At 32.7% G+C, this 20,654-nt stretch overlaps 2 protein-coding genes across 2 annotated transcripts; both read right to left on the bottom strand.

Moving 5' to 3' along the window:
- Window positions 1-2,968: 2,968 nt before the first annotated feature.
- On the bottom strand, window positions 2,969-3,337 carry LOC132760597 (BTB and MATH domain-containing protein 38-like). Its single transcript, XM_060752605.1, has one exon. The coding sequence runs from the start codon at window positions 3,335-3,337 to the stop codon at window positions 2,969-2,971; it is 369 nt and encodes a 122-aa protein (XP_060608588.1).
- Window positions 3,338-16,820: 13,483 nt separating this feature from the next.
- LOC132760591 (uncharacterized) lies at window positions 16,821-18,506 on the bottom strand. Its single transcript, XM_060752595.1, has one exon. The coding sequence runs from the start codon at window positions 18,340-18,342 to the stop codon at window positions 17,209-17,211; it is 1,134 nt and encodes a 377-aa protein (XP_060608578.1). The 5' UTR covers window positions 18,343-18,506; the 3' UTR covers window positions 16,821-17,208.
- Between the last annotated feature and the right edge of the window lie 2,148 nt (window positions 18,507-20,654).

The raw sequence follows: 20,654 nt of genomic DNA, 5'->3' as shown, positions 1-20,654 counted from the left end.
TTGTTCTTGTCTCCTAGCTAGAAAGGCGGAAAAATCAATGTCTTCAAAGCTCCTAGGATATTAATTGTCTGTAGCTCTAAATCGGACACGCCCATGCTTAAATTGAGTAAGCTTTTTTTCTAAAGCTTATTAACTAACAATAATTAACAGGTCAATGATAAGTACGAGTTCGAGTGTCTTCTAGAGTGCAGCGATATCGGAAAATACACACATATGAGGATATTAAAAAAATAAATATTGTGTTAGAGGAGAAAACTTACATAGTGAGATCCATGAGTTTGTTCATTAGATGTTTGAACTATAATATTGTACCGAATCTGGTGATGGCCGATGCCTTGGTTAATACTTTTTTCTACTCTATTTTAAGCTCTTTTTGGTCCCTTAAGGCGGTCAATTCATTATCGGTATAGTATGAGCGAAATGCTACTGTACAACAAGCCTGAAGGGAAGTTGTGCCCGACTCTCGCATACAGTACATGTACTAAAAGTGAACAAGAGAGCTATGATAACCCTATTTTGCTCTCCTAAATGAACATTGCAACTTAAATTCATCTCCTGCTGAGACAAGTGGACCATATTGTCTGTACACTAAAATTACAAGATTTTCCAAAACCTTTGACCTAGTGTTTTTTATCAAAGGTGACTGACCTAGAAATCATCAACTAGGGAACTCTAACTGTATATGTTAATTTATATTTCATGTATGTCTTAAGAATGTTGTATTTGGAACATTAATTTCTAGTGTAAAGATAATACATATTAAAGTGGCCTTCAGCTTTTATTTTCTGTTGGAAAAACAATTCCTTGTTTCAAAACTAAGTATTTCGGTAACTTCATCATGAAAAAGTCCATCATACCACTGTAACGACTGTTAAGCCTTCTTCAAAACAGGGTCAGGAGAGCTACTTATAACGCGAAAGTGACATTTGTTTCTAAAAATAGAAGATCGGAAACGATTTGTCAGATTTACAAATTTGAATAGGGAGTGGACGCTTATTGTTTATGTATTTTATCATATTGGTTAATTTCATTTTCCATCTTAATTCTTTTGATTTGACAATTATATGAAACTTTTTCTCTAAATAATAACATAATAAATCTTTAGAAAAGGTGAAGGCTGCTTTAAAAGCAATTTTGGGATTTAATATACACATAAATTCTAAAAACAGGTTTTTTTCAAGAATTTTGGGAACATGACCCATACCCATGGAAAAGGGAAATTTTGGCGATGTTTTGCTAAAAATTGGGAAAAAAATAAATTACTGAAATTTTGAAGTGATTAAATAAATGCAAACATGACAGAACAAAACAATAAATTTAATGATTTACAATATGTACATCATCACATATACAAATATATACAATTTACAATATCCAATATGCATAACTGTCACATAACATATTTACATTTTTTACAAATTATTTAATGAGGATAAACTACATTAATTGTAAAAATGTTAGTTCTAAAGATATGCATTTTTTTGATATTCAAAGCTAAATTTTTCAAAAGCAACTCGTTTGTTGAATTTATAGAGATCGGCCATAAAAATAAGAAAAAAAATCTTTGAAAAATATACAATGCATTGTCTACATGTTCTCATAATTTCTCTGTTACAAATACCAACAAGAATGTTGTTAAACTCTAGATACTACGCTTTACATTTACATGTTACACATATAAAATATTGATATATAACATGTAAACAACAAGATATATGGAACTGCATACAATAGTTAAACATAGAATAAATTCCTATCTACTGGGCTTATAGTAAGAAACTGATTTAACGTGTGGGTTCTTTGTGCTCAGGATAGGCCGTAGGTTGTATTTACAGTAACAATGTTCTTCTAGATGTTTACAATGCATATTAATTAGATGAGATATGTCATGCCGGCGATTCTCTTCGCACCCGATCTGTTGAAACTTGTTCTACATTCAGTTGGCTAGACTCAATATAAACGCTCGCATTTGACTGTTTGATATCAGAGTCCAACTGTTCGCTTGAATACATGCAGCTACTGGTGTGTTTGCGAATACAGATGATAACATATCACTGAATGTGTCAGTTTATGCTTTTTGTTCACCAAAATCCGGGGGGTATACATTGGTATCAGAGATAGTTGGTGAGAGAACTGTTTGACAACACCACCAACAGCAGTCGGTACTTATCTCTGCAGAGCGATAATCTTCGACTTTAACGCGATGTTGACATATATTTTGAAGCACGTTGTATATTGTAAATTGGCTTTTTCAAACAAATCTGGTTTTCCGTCTCACAGAACGCCGCAGCAAACCCCTACCTAAATGTATGTGAAAAAGTGTACATAAGTTCACTGTAATATGTACTAGAAAACTCTGCTCACCATTCATGTTTTGAAATGAAGAGCAAATTTGTAACTGAACAGTAGAGATCCAATTCCGAACTGGGACACTATATTGTGTTGCTTTTGAGGCAGAGAGACATCCTTCACGATTCTGAAGGTTTCGAACGCTCATAGGTACAGCTACCTATATAGTATATTAAAGCATTCATGATCACTTAACTGAGGTTACCAAGATATATAATGTTCATAGTACGACAAGTATTCATACAGATCTTCCACGCTTCTGTGTCTTTCTTGAACCTCGCTACCATCTGTCTTCGCTTCTCAATCTCTGTGGTATATCTATGTGAAAGTCGTCATGAAGTGCGTAAAACATAAAGCTCTATCTTAGGCTCTTAGAAAAGAAGAACACTCTTGGCTTTCATTGCTAATTCACAACGCTCATCTTTCTTTGTATGTCGTGCCACGAGAATCTTTGGCTGCACACATGTGTCAGTTGTTTAATCATTCATTTCATACGTGTAGAAGGTTTCGTCACCAATATGGTCATAACATTTATGCACAAGGTATAGGCTCGTTTTGGAGCATTTAATTCATCCTCAGATGTGCATAATGAGGTAAGATGTCTTTATGTTAAACATGATTAATGTTTACAACGTTGATCTGAAAGGGATTTCACTTGGTATTCATCTGCAAGTGGTAACAACCAGTTGACATTTAACTCGCTAACAAGTCTTTGTGACGTTGGATAAATACATTGCAAAAACTCGTGAAATTCGTCGAATTTTTTGCCAGGCAATGGAACCTCATGTTGAAATTTTTCCGCAAATTGCGACCCGAACATACTTTCAAACACAGGCGAAACTAGCGCCAAAATGCTTTTAGAAGCAAACAGTTTTCTGCCTTCAACTAGAAAAGCGACGTCGTCTTTCCAGGTCTTCTTTGTGAAATCGAAAGTGTGCGATACAGTTCTCTCCGCTTCGTCCTCACTACTGGAAATATGGTCAGCCATTTACTATTTTCTTTATTTCAATTTTCTAATAATACATAATATCAAAGTATCCTTTTGTCGAGCTGTTTTAAGTCATTCTTTTCCTCTGATAAAAACTGGCCTAGATTTTTGTTAATTGGTTACAAATGGCGTGATTTCATCAAAGGGAGTAAACTCCGATCTGAGGCGAGTCATATCCGGTATTAAGTATAAATACATGTATATAATATGCCGTTTCGGGGCAAAAAGATATTAATATTTAGCTTCCAGCACAAACGAACTAAAACAAATTCGTATAAACTAAACTTACTTAATTAACAATTTCATGCCATTCCATGATATTATACAGATTTCATACAGGAATATTCATGAAAAAATTGTGTAAGGTCCACGCGTTTAATTCGAAATGAAAAGATCGAATTGTCAATCCAAGCTCTCCAGAAAATCAGATTCGTATTTAGGCAAAACATTTGGAACTCCTTTCCCTTTAAACATGAAGTAGCAAACATTCAAAATGGTGGTTCTCTGTTAGGAATCAAACGCTTCCAGATGTGTTGTAAATTAAATCACACATATGTTGCTGATAAAGTTTATGTCATGTTTAAAAACGTTAACTTTCAATATCCAATAACACCTTTTGTTTTTGTATTATGCTGTAAATATTTTGCAGTTTATAATATCATTGTAACTGTATATATATGTATATATACATTTTATAATAGGCGCATATGGAAGATTGGGCTTGAACCGTGTTACATATTTCAATAAAGTAGTCATTGTTACTATTATTGTTATTTGTTAATTATTATTATTATTATTATTATTATTATTATTATTATTATTATATCATCACTCGAATGAAAATAAGGGAAGACTTTTTGCAACGCGCACACGACACAAACAAATCCGAAGAAACTCTGAACGTCGCCAAACAAACTTGAAGCTGAGAATGGCAGTTAACATGGCAAATTATTTGGTCGTGCGGTAGGGTAGGGTGCTTGTAGGTACACTGAACGACGGCATTAGTAAAAGATCTTGTAAAACATCAGTACACGTAGTTTTGTACCTGTATACAGAGGATGGTCACGTTTTGAAGTATCTTTTCCATAGACACCGAGGTCACAATGGACAACTTAAATTTGTCCGACAATCTACGATCCCTCAAAAAGAACGAATACGAAAGTTACAAAAAGTACATAAATCGCAAACTTGATATCTTTTAATTTTAACTATTGCATATGTAGTGGCAAACATAATAAATTCATTTTCACTCGTCTTTAATGTTTGATTTTTGTGTGTGTGATGATAAATCGTTAAAAAAAATGTATGTAGTGTCTGCACATGTACGGGCAGTTGTTTTTTCCCTACCAACATTACAGGCATATAAAAATCTTTTACCGGGGTTGCAAGTGAGATAATTTTTAGAATATGAACATTTTATAAGCTTTCACGCAGTTTTTATGATTTCTTTAGTTACATGTCATTTAAAATAATTAACTCATGAAAATAGGTATTATTTGATATAATGTAAACTGGAAATCATTCTTTTTTGGCCGTCCGTCTGCTGCTTAATGTTTGGCCAACAAATGTCATAACTTTAAAGGATAATTTTGATAATTCAACATAATACCCCTAATATTTTAGGGTTAAATTGGTCAAATCTTAAATTGAAATTTTTACCCGGTCAGTATTTTTTTAATTTAACTAACATGGGATATTCCCTTTCCACCAGTGTGAAGTGTTGAATGAGTTACAACCGTTTCAACCATGCAAGCCATCCAAAATTATACATTTTATTCTGAAGTCAGTAGGTCAAAGTCATACTGACGGTAATATTAAATACATTCTTTGCACAATAGTCTGAACACACTATACCAATGATGCTCAACTTCATAGAATTTTTTAAAACCTTTAGTGTTTTTTTCGTGTTTTTTTGTTGTTTTTATTAATAGCACTAACCTTTCCAAGCTTATCGCAGGAAGGACATGCATGGCACAAAAAATAAAATATTGCTTTTATCTTTGAAGTAGGAAGGTCACTCTATTATCTATGTCTATAATAACCGGTTGCAGACAGAAGGTTTACCTTTATAATGACTATAATAACCGATTGCCTACGGAAGGATAACCTTTATAATGACTATAACTGGTTGCCTACGGGATAACCTTTATAATGACAAAAATAACATTTCATTTCATTTCATTTTATTGGCAAATCGGGAAATAAACATTACCTTTGGCCATTCACAGAGTATCATGACAAATATGGCCAAAAGTTAAATAGTTACAAACATTACATCATACAATATATAACAAAAAGAGTACAAGAATGAAACTAATTAAGAAGCAGTTACATCTTCAAGAGAATGTTGCCTCAACTTAAATGCATTATGAACATAGTGGGCACATTTAAGAATAAGCTTTTTGTTATTAGTGGACAATATAGTCGAAAATTTTTGTATAGTAGGCCATGAAATGTTTCCTAAATATTTGGTTCTTATAACAGTATAAATTGGACAACATAAAAGGAAATGGTATTCTGATTCAATAGAGTTATATATACATAGTTTACATTTGCGATCGTTTCTATCAATATTAAAAAATCTTCCAGTTTCTATTTCTAAGTTATGCGAGCCTAGTCTGAAACAAGCAAAGTCTTTTCTTAACACATTATTTGTTAAAACATCAAGATATTTTTCATAACAAAAAGAAGTTTTAAAGTTTCTGTAATAATCAAGCTTGGGCATATTTTGTATAGAAGTATTCCAGTTCTGTAAATATTGGTCTCGCAGACGCTGCTTTAACATTGGCATATAATTAAAATTTAAGTTAAAGTTAAGCCAAATATCACTACAACCTAAGCTGTCTAACAAGCGTTTTATACTGCTTGCCCAATTACAATCAACATTTCGATTACACTGGTCTACAAACATGTTGTACATTGGTGAGTCCTGGTTTTTCATAATTTTTAACCAGAATTTAAGAGTTCTTTCTTTAGAAATAACAGAAAGAGGAAATCTTCCTAACTCACCAAACACAGCAAACATTCGGTGTTTGCTGACGTACACCAAGTATATACTTGCAAAATTTAACATGAATTTTGTCTATTTCTTTACAATCATAAATACCCCAAAACCTCTGCATTATATAACAAAATTGGTAGCACCATAGAATCAAAAAAGTGACATTTTAGTTTTTATATCTAAATTTACTCTACTGAATAACCCTAACAAAACAATTGTATGCTTTCAAAGCTTGTTCAGACAGCGTAATAGCAGCAGTTTTCATATTACCAGTGTATGTAAAATTTACACCTAAATAGCAAAAATGGTCAACAACTTCAAGCATTTCACCATTTATAAACCATTGAAAATGATGTCTTTGTTTACGTTTTTCAAATATACATATTTTTTGATTTATTGACATTTATTTTTAAACCCCATTTCATGGAATAACTATAGACTGCATCTAACTGGGCTTGTAAGCTGTTCGGGTCAGTGGTAAAGAGCGCTATGTCATCAGCAAATAGCAACATATACATAGATAACTGGTTAAGATCATTGTCAGTAAGAGAGTTATAATCAATGTTGTCACATATATCATTTACAAAAAGGATAAATAAAATCGGCGAGAGTGGTTCCCCTTGTTTTAATCCAAGGGTAACGTCGAAAAAATCAGAGAGAGGCATCGAAGATGACAATTTTACACAAGAGGTAACAGATGCATATATCGACTGTAACATAGTTAACATTTTACAACTTATACCAAGTTTCAAAAGCTTTAACCATAACGCATCTCTAACAATAGTATCGAAAGCTTTCTCGTAGTCGATGAATGCGCAATATAGTTTCAATTTACAATTGACTATATTTTGAATAAAGAATGGAGTAAAAATACACAATCTGTTGTAGACCTATTGTCTCTAAAACCGAATTGAGAATCATTAAACATTTTTTGCTCTTTCACACCATATGTTTAATCTATTTCGAAGAATAAGTGAAAATATTTTAGCAAGTACATTGACAAGGGTGATTCCTCGATAATTGGAAGGATTAGAGATATCCCTTTTTTGTGTATCGGAACAATAATACCTTTAGACCAGGCACTTGGATAAATTCCAGTATCAAATATTTTGTTAAAAAATACAAACAAGGTATGGAGCTATAAAAGTGTTTGCATCAATAAAAAAATCTGCTACAATTTTACTATAATCAGCACTCTTGTGTCTCTGCATAGAACGTATTGTTTTAGAGACTTCCTCTACAGTAAATGCGCAATCTAATTTATCAATAAACTGCTGTTCGGTCTACTATTATGCTCATTTTTCCTGAGAATAATAAGGCTGCTGATTGCTGGAGATATTCTTAAAATGGTCTACAAAATCAGAAATATTAACATCAGATACATTTGTTGAACCCTTATTTCTAAATTTATTTATATACTTCCAAAATTTCCTTGGACTATGTTTACTCATGGAAGACAATTTCACCTTTTCCTTGTAATTAAAGTTACGTTTTGCTTTCTTTTTTACATTACAAAACATACGCCTACTATTCAAAAAAGTTAGCTCTATTTGCTTCAGAAGGATTATTATGGAAAATTCTTTTATTATTCAAGAAAGATGTTTTTGCCTGTTTACAACTATTGTCGAACCATGGCACTTTTTTTAATTGCTTATTTTAGGACTTTTTAGTGTGAAAAGTTTTTACCATTCATTTTAAAAGATATATCATATACAATATCTGCTAAAGTTATTTATACACATATCAATATCAATTTCACCCGAAGCTAATTTAACCGACAATTCAATCCAATAATAATTTTTTATCGTTCAACAAAGATTGAAATAAATCTGGATCAGTATCAGTCCACACAATTTTATCATAAGTTAATAAATCAGTGTGATAAAATATCATATGCTCACAATCTAATGAAAAAACAAGTGGGCAATGATCAGAAAATTCTGTCAATTCCAATATATTCATATTTGAAAAACTTGCAAATTTCTATAGTCAGTTATCAAATAATCGACAACACTAGCCCCTTTCACATTCCGACTGGCATTGTAGCAAGTAAAATCTCCTCGTTCAAGGCGACCGTTACAAATTAAAAGGTCATTTTCTTTGCATAAGGCTAACAGTTTATTTCCGAAGGCGTTCGCAGTGTTATCACGAGAAAAGCGTGCAGGTATTGCTCGTATAGATCCATCGTCATTCGGCATATCAATGTAACGGTCGAGGTTAATGTTCTCAACATAATCCAATCTATAACATCAATAACATGTTGCAGATGGAAAGATCACCTTTATAATGACTATGATAACCGGTTGCCTACGGAAGGATAACCTTTATAATGACTATAATAACAGAACAGAACAGAACAGAACATATATTTTATTTTGAATTAAGCATATACAGCTCATCTTCATATACAACAAATATATACATGCATGAATATGAAAAATGGTAAACGCATATCAATAAATGAAATAAACTAGTGAGAGTGTAATACAACACATGTAATATTTACAATCCTTATATAACTTTAAACAATACAACAATTAAGGTGGTCTTATATTGCATTATCCGGCATTCAATGAATCAAATCACAATTTAAAAGCTTTATTACAATATATAGCTAATTTTGTTAACACTGACTTCCTTTCTGAATTCAGCAATTCTAAAAATTTAAACATACTAGGGTTTCTTGTAAAAATAGTTGGATATATACTGTTTTCTAAAGAGAATCATACAAAGTACAAATCAATACAAAGTGATATTCATCTTCGATGTCATTATTGTTGCAAATAGTAACATTTCCGGTCATTTCTATCAATATTATTGTGTCTACCTGTTTCTATTAATAAATTGTGAGATGATAATCTAAGTTTAGCTAATATATTTCTTAATTTCATAGAGTCAACAATATCCAGGTATTTAGACCTGCTAAAATCGGTTTTGATATGTTTATACAAATACAAAGAAGAACAAATATGTACACTAGAATGCAAATTTGTGATATAAATATCTTTTAAACGACCATGTATGACTGGTATTAATATATTTAGCTTAACTGATTCTGGATACATCCACACATCATTAAATCCAGCACTTTGCAAAAGTGTTTTTACTTTAGACAACCAATTTACAGTATTAGACTTTGACTCTATCTCCAATCTCTGACAATTAACAATATAATTTAAATATACAATTGCTTGTTTTATTTTGGTATAATTTTATAAAATATTTAACAATTCTTACATGACGTGAAATATATAATGGAAATCGGCCTACTTCTGCAAACAGTGAAAGAGTATTTGTTGACATTTTCACATTAAGCAACCATTTACAGAACTTCCTATGTACAATTTCCAAAATTTTCCGATGGTAGGCTACCCCATACCTCGCAACTATAATTTAGAATTGGTAGAACATATGCATCAAAACAAGTTGAACATAATATCAATGGGAACTTGCTTATCTCGTGTTACATTAAATAATGAGCTCATAGCCCGTAGTGCTTTGCCTTTTAGTGTGTTGGTCGCTGGTATGAACGAACTTCCGCTAGACAAAACAATACCTAGGTAATTAAACGTTTTTACAATTTCTATATTTAACCCCCCATATATCCACTTATAACTTTTATTTAAAACTCCGCCCTTTCTAAAAACAACAATCTTAGTCTTATCTACGTTAACAGTAAGATGCCATTTGTTACAATATTTTTCTAAACTATTTAATGAATTTTGTAAACCTTGAGCAGATTCAGAACAGATAACGGCGTCATCTGCAAATAATAGCAAATAAATCGATATTTGATCTAATGTTATACCATCATCTAAATTTTCTTGTAATAAATTTTCTAAATCATTCAAAAAGAGACTGAAACATTATTGGTGAAGTTATCTCACCTTGAAAGAGACCCATTTCACTACTGAAAAATTCAGACAACGTATTTACATGTTTTACACACAATTTAACATCTTCATACATTGAATATATTACAGAAAACTATTTGCCATCAATACCACATTTTATCAGTTTATACCATAGGCAGTTCCTGTCAATTAGATCATATGCTTTTTTTAAAGTCAATAAAACAGCAAAATAGTTTCTTCTTATCATTTATAAACCTTTCGATCAAAGAATGTAATATAAAAATAGCATCTACAGTGCTATAATCTGCTTTAAACCCAAACTGGGCATCCGTAATTTTGTCATTTTCTACAGACCATTTCTTCAGCCTGTTTATTTATAATCACTGTGAAAAATTTAGCAAAACAACTTGTTATCGTAATTCCCCTATAATTACTAGGGTCTGTTGAATCACCCTTTTTTATGTAAAGGAATAATAATACCGGATGACCAACATTTTGGGAAAGATCTACTATCAAGAATATATAATTAAAAAGCAATTGTAAAGGATTCACAATATCATTTATACATGATGTAAAGTACTCGTATAAGATGTTATTCAGCAGAACAAGCTTTATTACTACCTAAGCTTTTTTGATGCTAGAATAATCTCTTCCACAGATATCGGTTTATCAAGTTCTTCAAATGTAGCATTGTTGCCTTTCTGATTTCTAAGAAAGTTTTTACAAAGTCATCGCAATCATTATTAGGTTTCACGTTTATCATGATTTGTAGAAAGATTTTTAAAATGTTCATAAAAAGAGTCAACTGTTATTTCTTCACCCCGATTTCCTGGCGATTTTCTGTTTAAAAGTCTTCCAGAATTCACGTGGTGATTTATGTTTTATTGTATTTAGAGATTGGGCAAATGTTTTATTATAGTTATTTTTACATTTACGACAATAATATTTATAGTCCTTTTCATTGGTATAAACGTTCATTCTTTTCTCATCATTTGGGTTGATATTATATTCATACATTGCCTTCTTAAACAATTCATGTTTTTCTTTGCACACTTCGTTATACCACTTTTGCCTGTTTACGTCTGTACCAGTAAAAAACACAGTTTTACTTTTTGTGCAGCGTTCAAAGTATTTCTTCCCATTTATATGTAGAAAATCTGTGAATTTATTTACTAGTATATCGGGTACTTCTCCATTAGAAACATCATTTATCAAACTGTTTTCTAAATCAATAATGCCGTGTCTAACGTCATTTACAAAAGCATCTTTATATTCATTATTCCACTTGTAATACGTATGTTTTTTGGAAGATGTACTTGATAGCTCAGTATTAATACCGAATGAGAACGAGATTGGCGCATGATTTGAAAAGGTATTGAAATCTGTAACATTTAAAACTGACAATGTCCTTAAAATTACCCTCTTCCGTCAAAACATAGTCGACTAGACTTTCTCCGTTGTGTGTCATACACGTCCGCTTACCGATACCGTTATCGTTATGTAGTCTTCCGTTAACAATACGTATATTGGTTGATTTACATAAATCAATTAACAATTCTCCAAATCTATTCGCTGTTACGTCACACGTTGCGCGCGGGAGCGCCGAGTCAATATCAAATGTATCATCGTTTCCTATTATTCGATCGTTATCAATATAATCATGTTTTTTTACCAACCCTAGAGTTAAGGTCGCCCGAAACAAATACTTTTCCTAATGTGCTATATCTATTTATATCATTTTCAATTTTTTCTAAAAAATATCAACGTCATACGTATTGTGAATAGGAGAATTTTCTGGCGCTATATAGGTTACTGCAAAATATATGTCTTTTTCTATTTGAAAAAATGTTTTATCCAGTTTTAGCCAAATTAAGCCAATCAATGTCATTTTGAACAACTTTAACCCCTTACGGCAATTATCCTTTATATAAACTATAAGTCCCCCGCTAGATCTTCGTGCCCTCCTATGCTGAAAGCGTCTGTATGAATGGATCGGATTACTGTATCCGTTAAGGTCAATTTTCGACTTTTTGTTAGTCCAGGTTTCCGACAAGCATATAATATCAAAGTCTTTCAATACAGCTAAAAACTCGGACGAAGATCGTTTTGCCTCGCTAAATCCTTCAACATTCCATGACACACATTTCACAACACTCTCACGTGTAACCTATTTCGTACCGTTACCGTTGTATAATTGCTTATTGATGTACAGCTTGTCAACCTTCAAAAATGCCTCATCACCGTTTTCCCGTGCTTTTTTCATGATTGGGATTAACTGTTTTCTAGTCTCTATGATTTCACGGGGAAATTGTTCGCTGATCCCGAACGGTGTGCCGTTTAATTGTTTTGATGATTTTCTGACCTTCTCCCTGTCTGGAAAATATGCAAACTTTGCAAACTATAGGTCTTATTTTCTGGTGGCTATATTTCCCTATTCTATGAGCTCTATGAAGTTTAATGTTCGATTTTGCGTCATTGATTTTCAGCTTATCTTCTAGGAAGGATAATATCTTGTCCTCACAGTTTTCATCTTTCTCTTCACAAAGGTTATAGAATATCAAATTATCTCTCATACTTCTACATTTTAGGTCTATAATTTTCAGCTTTCAAATCATCTTCTGAGCTTTTTTGTTCACTCTTTTTTTCATAGACTGTATCATTTTTTCGAGCTCATCCTGCCTTTTGTTTATACTGTCTAATAAACTGCTGTCAAAGGCTCGGCTGTTTTCAATGTCCTGGATTTTGGATTCTATTACATTTTATCTGCTTGCTCATAGTGTCTGACTTTACCGTTAACGAGTTCACACTAGACTGAATAGTTTCTAAATGGCTGAGTTTCTTGTCCATCGAATCTAATCTTTGTATAATAATGGTCATCATATCACTTTGTGTATTCACGTTTCGAGGTGAAGTTTCTGGTGAGAATAATGGTGACGCTGAATTCATTGCCATATATTGATTATTACAGCTTTGATATGGTAGTTGGGGTGGTAAACAAAAGTTATGACTTGCCTGGTATTGACTACCGGTCATATTTGGTGTACCCATTTGAATTCCTCCGCCATTTTGTTCCATTGTGTTTGAACGTTTTGTCACAGATTGCACGTTACCCGGTGATTCTTTTGTCTTTTTACGTTTTCTGGGCATTTGAAACTTTTAATACAGTTACAATACTTCCATACATACACTATTTTAACAATAATCCGTCTGATTTAGAGATTTAATCCATTTTTTCTCAATTTTTACCAAGAGCTTTTCAAAATTTGCTACCATTTTTCACGCATGCGCACTAACCGATTGCCTACGGAAGGATAACCTTTATAATGACTATAATAACCAGTTGCAGAAGAAAGAATAACCTTTATAGTGACTATAATAACTGGTTGGCTACAGGATAACCTTTATAATGACAATAATAACTGCTTGCAGATGGAAGGATCACCTTTATAACAAGAGCCATGTCAACATGGCCATCCCCCGCCGAATGTGTTAATTTGCTCATTGGAAGAATGTATATGTAGTAGAGCGGAATAATTCCATTTTAAGAGGTCTTTTGGTAATGAAAACTGATGGCTATAGTGATTACAGATTTGAAACCTATGTGAATACTGATGGCTGAAAATAACAAAGGGCAATTACTGAAAAATAATGCAGGGTAGGTTATCATTCTTGTGTGCTTCTCAGTAAAAGCTATCCACCTATGAAGTTTCAAGTTGATACCTCAAATACTTTTTGAGAAAAAAATTGAATTGAAAAATTAAGTATGAAAAAGAACAAAGGGCAATAACACAACAATTATAAAAGGTAGAGTTATCATTCTTGTGCAGTGCACACCTCCTGAGTGAGATCTATGCACCTATGAAGTTTCATTTTAATCTCAAAGGCTTTTTGAGTTATGCTCTGGACAAAAATTAATTTTGAAAAATAACAAAGGGCACTAACTCAAAAATAATGCAGGGTAGAGTTATCATTCTTAAGCACTGCACTCCTCCTCAATGAGATCCATCCATCTTTGAAGTTTCAAGTTGATACCTCAAATACTTTTTCAGATAAGCTCTGGACAAAATAGCATGAAAAAAAACAAAGGGCAATAACTCAAAAATTGTATAGGGAAGAGTTATCATTCTTGCGCACAACATTTCTCCTCAATAAGATCTATCCACCTATGACATTTCATGTTGATATCTCAAACACTTTTTGAGTTATGCTCAACTCAGGTGAAAAATTAGGTATGAAAAATAACAAAGGGCAATAACTCAAAAATTATGAAAGGTATAGTTATCATTCTTGTGCACTGCACTCCTCCTCAATGAGATCCATCCACCTCTTTTTGGTCCCTTAAGGCGGTCAATTCATTATCGGTATAGTATGAGCGAAATGCTACTGTACAACAAGCCTGAAGGGAAGTTGTGCCCGACTCTCGCATACAGTACATGTACTAAAAGTGAACAAGAGAGCTATGATAACCCTATTTTGCTCTCCTAAATGAACATTGCATCTCCTGCTGAGACAAGTGGACCATATTGTCTGTACACTAAAATTACAAGATTTTCCAAAACCTTTGACCTAGTGTTTTTTATCAAAGGTGACTGACCTAGAAATCATCAACTAGGGAACTCTAAGGTGATGGTACATGCTTAATATTTATAAGCTCTGGGCATTGTAGTTTATGAGAGAATGATTTTTAAAGATTTCATTTTTTAAAATCTATTTTAGCTCCTACTTATGTTTCAAGAGACTGGAGCTAATTACATAACTTTTGTAGAGAGCCATCTAAGGATAATTCTTGTGAAGTTTGGTCAAAATCCACCAAGTGGTGATGTTAAGGAAATTGTGGATAACAATGAGTAAGTTAACAGACAACCAATAACGTGCATCGCAAAAGCTCACCTATGACCAGAAACACTTAGTGCTCAGGTGAGCTAAAAACCCAATTAAGCCACCATATCTAAAGCTCATTAAGATTTTCCCTTAATAAACATCAGTGATCTATATTTGAAGTTGATAAAGAAAATATCATGACAGTCACTCTAAACAAATTTCATTATATAACTTAATCAAAACATTTCTTGAGTGAAACATTGTTTCATCCATATTTTCAGTGGCAGCTTTTCACCCAAAAAGACCAATATTCAAAATTTTCAAATGTACATGTGTAAACATAACAAAATATTCTCAAAGTGACAGATGAAGAGTTGATGCAAGAATCAAAAAGTTCACTTGACTTAGCAGAATCCAGTCCAGCAAAATATTCTTAAAAGAACTGAATAACTGCAATTGGGAATCATTTTGGTGCATTTCTTTCATAATCATCAATTTCTTATTAGGGGGCAGTCAGAAGAAATGCACTTTTTCCACCAGTTAGGACATATTCACTGCTATTTTAACTCCAAAACAAAACCATAGCCCTATACTATATCAGACAAAACTCAATACCCCAATTACCCTCACTGCCATGGAGGTGGAGTGACGTTCAGTACATTAATGTTGAACATATATAGCATAATACATGTACATAAAGAATTTTGTTTAGATCAGAAAAAATAATATCATTCACGTTATTCATTTGCCAATTTAATTTCTACTATCAACTCTGCCCAGTGCAATAACTAATGAAATACAAGTTAATTTATATTTCATGTATGTCTTAAGAATGTTGTATTGGGAACATTAAATTCTAGTGTAAAGATAATACATATGAGCCGTGTCACGACAAAACCAACATAATGCGTTTGCGACCAGCATGAATCCAGACCAGCCTGCACTTCCATGCAGGATCCATGCTGTTCGCTTACAAACTCTATAACAAGTAGAGAAACTGATATCGAACAGCATGGATCCTGATTAGACTGCGCGGATGTGCAGGCTGGTCTGGATCCATGCTGGTCGCAAACCCATTATGTTGGTTTTGTCGTGACACGGCTCAATTATTAAAGTGGCCTTCAGCTTTAATTTTCTGTTGGAAAAACAATTCCTTGTTTCAAAACTAAGTATTTCGGTAACTTCATCATGAAAAAGTCCATCATACCACTGTAATGACTGTTAAGCCTTCTTCAAAACAGGGTCCAGAGAGCTACTTTTAACGCGAAAGTGACATTTGTTTCTAAAAATAGAAGATCGGGAAACAATTCGTCAGATTTACAAATTTGAATAGGGAGTGGACTCTTATTGTTTATGTATTTTATCATTGGTTAATTTCATTTTCCATCTTAATTCTTTTGATTTGACAATTATATGAAACTTTTTCTCTAAATAATAACATAATAAATCTTTAGAAAAGGTGAAGGCTGCTTTAAAAGCAATTTTGGGATTTAATATACACATAAATTCTAAAAACAGGTTTTTTTCAAGAATTTTGGGAACATGACCCATACCCATGGAAAAGGGAAATTTTGGCGATGTTTTGCTAAAAATTGGGAAAAAAATAAATTACTGAAATTTTGAAGTGATTAAATAAATGCAAACATGACAGAACAAAACAATAAATTTATTCATGACTTGTACAATATGTACATCATTACATATACAAATATATACAATTTACAATATCCAATATGCATAACTGTCACAGAGAAATAACATATTTACATTTTTTACCAATTATTTAATGAGGATAAACTACAATTAATTGTAAGTAAATGTAGTTCTAAGAGATAATGCATTTTTGATATTCAAAGCTAAATTTTTCAAAAGCAACTCGTTTGTTGAATTTATAAGATCGGCCATAAAATAAGCTAAAAAAATCTTGAAAAATATACATGCACTACTGATTCAATTCCTGTTACAAAACTCAAATTAAACTGTACTCTTTACTTTACATGTTACACATATAAATATTGATATTTACACACACAAATATTTCAACTCAAACTTGTTAGAAATCCATTACTAAAAACTTGAATTACTGTGGGTTTTGTGGGGGGGTTTTTTATTAACAATTTTCATTCAATAAATTGTGTAATATATGTCCTCAATTTTTGACCATAACTATTTCTCATCAGTTTTCCAAGCTCCAATTAACGCCGTTGCTGTTGATCGAGCAACTGTTGTGAATACTCCACATATGGCTTGTTTGCGAAAAAGTGTACTATGATGTGCAGTTTATCCTTTTTCACAAATCCGGAGTCATTCTTTAAAATTGGTGACAATGTTTGAAAACCAACAGCATGGTCACTTTCTCTGCAGAGGAAACTTCGATTTAAGTTGTGACAAATATTTGAAGCACTTGGAATATCGTATTGGTTTTTCAAACATAATCTGGTTTTCGTCTCACAAACCCAGGCAACCCCATCATTAGGAAAAGTACATTTCAACTTAAATTTCAAACTCTGCTCACCATCATGTTTTAAATGAAGAGCAATTTGTAACTGAAAGTAGAGATCCCAAATCCGAACTGGGACACTATATTGTGGTTGCTTTTGAAGCAGAGCTTCGACTGAAGGCTTCAACTCAATAGTCGCACCTTTAGCTAATTCAAAGCCTCTGATATTACTGGTTAACAGATTTTTGTTCATGTCCATATTCATACAGATCTTCACAAGTTCTGTTCGTCTTTCTTCACGCTCCTTTCCTTGTTTACTTATAATGTCACTCTGAAGTTTAACAAAAGTTTCTTGCTCTTGCAAAACACTCTTGGCTTCTTCTAATTCACCTATTTCTTTTTCTGCCAGAATAGCTGCACACAGGCTTTTAACATCATTCAAACGGTACCGGCTCGCCATTTCATAACATTTCATGAAGTAAGATGTTGACAAATCATCTTTAGCCAAAAGGTAGGCATTTAAAAATTTGTTACACCTTTTGACAAGGGATTTCACTTGGTATTCATCTGCAAGTGGTAACAACCAGTTGACATTTAACTCGCTAACAAGTCTTTGTGACGTTGGATAAATACATTGCAAAAACTCGTGAAATTCGTCGAATTTTTTGCCAGGCAATGGAACCTCATGTTGAAATTTTTCCGCAAATTGCGACCCGAACATACTTTCAAACACAGGCGAAACTAGCGCCAAAATGCTTTTAGAAGCAAACAGTTTTCTGCCTTCAACTAGAAAAGCGACGTCGTCTTTCCAGGTCTTCTTTGTGAAATCGAAAGTGTGCGATACAGTTCTCTCCGCTTCGTCCTCACTACTGGAAATATGGTCAGCCATTTTACTATTTTCTTTATTTTAATTTTCTAATAATACATAATATCAAAGTATCCTTTTGTCGAGCTGTTTTAAGTCATTCTTTTCCTCTGATAAAAACTGGCCTAGATTTTTGTTAATTGGTTACAAATGGCGTGATTTCATCAAAGGGAGTAAACTCCGATCTGAGGTGAGTCATATCCGGTATTAAGTATAAATACATGTATATAATATGCCGTTTCGGGGCAAAAAGATATTAATATTTAGCTTCCAGCACAAACGAACTAAAACAAATTCGTATAAACTAAACTTACTTAACCAGTTCATGCCATTCCATGATATTATACAGATTTCATAGAGGAATATTCATGAAAAAATACTGTAAGGTCCACGCGTTTAATTCGAAATGAAAAGATCGAATGTAAGATCTTATTGTCAAATCCAAGTTCTCCAGAAAATCAGATTCGTATTTAAGCACAAAAATTTGGAACTCCCTTCCCTTTAAACATGAAGTAGCAAACATTCAAAATGGTGGTTCTCTGTTAGGAACGCTTCCAGATGTGTTGTAAATTAAATCACACATGTTGCTGATAAAGTTTATGTCATGTTTAAAAATGTTAACTTTCAATATTTTTTTATATTTTTTTCAGTACCATTTGTCTTTGATCATTGTAACTGTATACATGTATATATACATTTTGGTAAGAGGCTCATATGGAAGACTGGACTTGAACCGTGTTGCCCGTTTCAGTAGTCATTGTTATTATTATCATCATCATTATTATTATTCATCATCATCATTATTATTATATTAATCGAATAAGAATAAGGGAAGACTTTTTACAACGCACACACGACACAAACAAAGTCGAAGAAACTCTGAACGTCGCCATAAAAACTTGAAGCTGAAAATGGCAGAATTAACATGGCAAATTAACTGATCAAGGATAGGGTGCATGTATAGTGAATGTAAGAGGTGCACTGCAAGACGGCGTTAGTATATCCATCAGTCTAGGCTCTCTGGTAAAACATCAGTAGTTTTGTATCAATCCTCCTTTCCTGTATGTATACGTCACGTTTTGAAGTATCTTTTCCATAGACACCGAGGTCGCAATGGACAACTTAAAGTCCACAGGGCCTCGCAAACTTCAAATCCTGCATACTCGCTTAAGACTTGGCTGTAGTTCCTTAAATGATGATCTTTTCCGAAAAAATATTTCCGAATCAAACACATGCGCCTGTGGTCAAACAGAATCAGTGTGTCATTTTCTTCTAAACTGTCCTTTGTATCAACATATGCGAGATATTCTCTATAGGAACATCATACAGCTAGATAGATCCTTGATCATAACTCACACTCTGCTATTGCATGGTTCTCATTCCCTTTCAAACAACAAAAACGTAGAGCTTTTCAAGGCCGTATACCTTTATATTGATTCTACGAAACGATTTATATAATGTCTGACTGCAACTGCTATGCTGCTTATATTCTTTTTCTATTGTTCTTATCTTTATTTGTTTAATGTCCTTTTTGTGTTTTTTTTCTTTAGTTGTTTTCTGTAGTTTTTTATTTAATTTTTGTCAAAACTTACTAAAATTTTGTCCTTACCATTAACATTTTTTCTTTTCAATCTTGCATTATCAAATGTTTTCACTTTTTGGTAACTTGTTAATTACAACCACCACAGACATTGAAGATTGTTATTGTTAGATAATGGCTTCTATAAGCTTCTGCTTTCGGCCAAAATCTATAATTATTGTTATGTTGTTATTTACATATGTACAAATATTCTAAATAAAATATGTTTAAAACAACTTAAAGTCTGACAATTTACGATCCCTCAAAGGGAACGAATACGAAAGTAACAAAAAGTACACATGAATCGCTAACTTACGAAAGCCTAATTGTGTCAAATAAAATTAAAAAAATAAAAATGCAAAGGCGTTATAACGCGAATAAAGGCGTTATTACGCGAATCAAAAGGCGTAATTACGCAAATCAAAAGGCGTAGTAACGCGAATAAAGGCGTAGTAACGCGAATCAAAAGGCGTAGTAACGCGAATCAAGGCGTAGTTACGCGAAACAAAAGGCGTAATAACGCAAATCAAAAGGCGTAGTAAAGCGAATAAAGGCGTAGTAGGGCGAACTAAAAGGCGTAATAACGCAAATTTAAACGCATTATAATGTCAATTTTATACCATATTTATACTTATCAAATGGACTAGTAACGTGAGAAAGGAAGAACAATATTGATCTGAATTTATTGCTTAAGATATAAACTCGTATAGAATAATATAATTTATTATATGATCTAAATATAGCTGCAATCTCATTG

The sequence above is a fragment of the Ruditapes philippinarum genome, unplaced genomic scaffold, assembly GCF_026571515.1.
Source record: "Ruditapes philippinarum isolate M1 unplaced genomic scaffold, ASM2657151v2 ctg1341_1_1_1_1, whole genome shotgun sequence".
In the NCBI taxonomy this organism is placed as follows: domain Eukaryota; kingdom Metazoa; phylum Mollusca; class Bivalvia; order Venerida; family Veneridae; genus Ruditapes; species Ruditapes philippinarum.
Note: the sequence above shows the minus strand (reverse complement) of the source record. Positions and strands in the feature narration are given on the sequence as shown.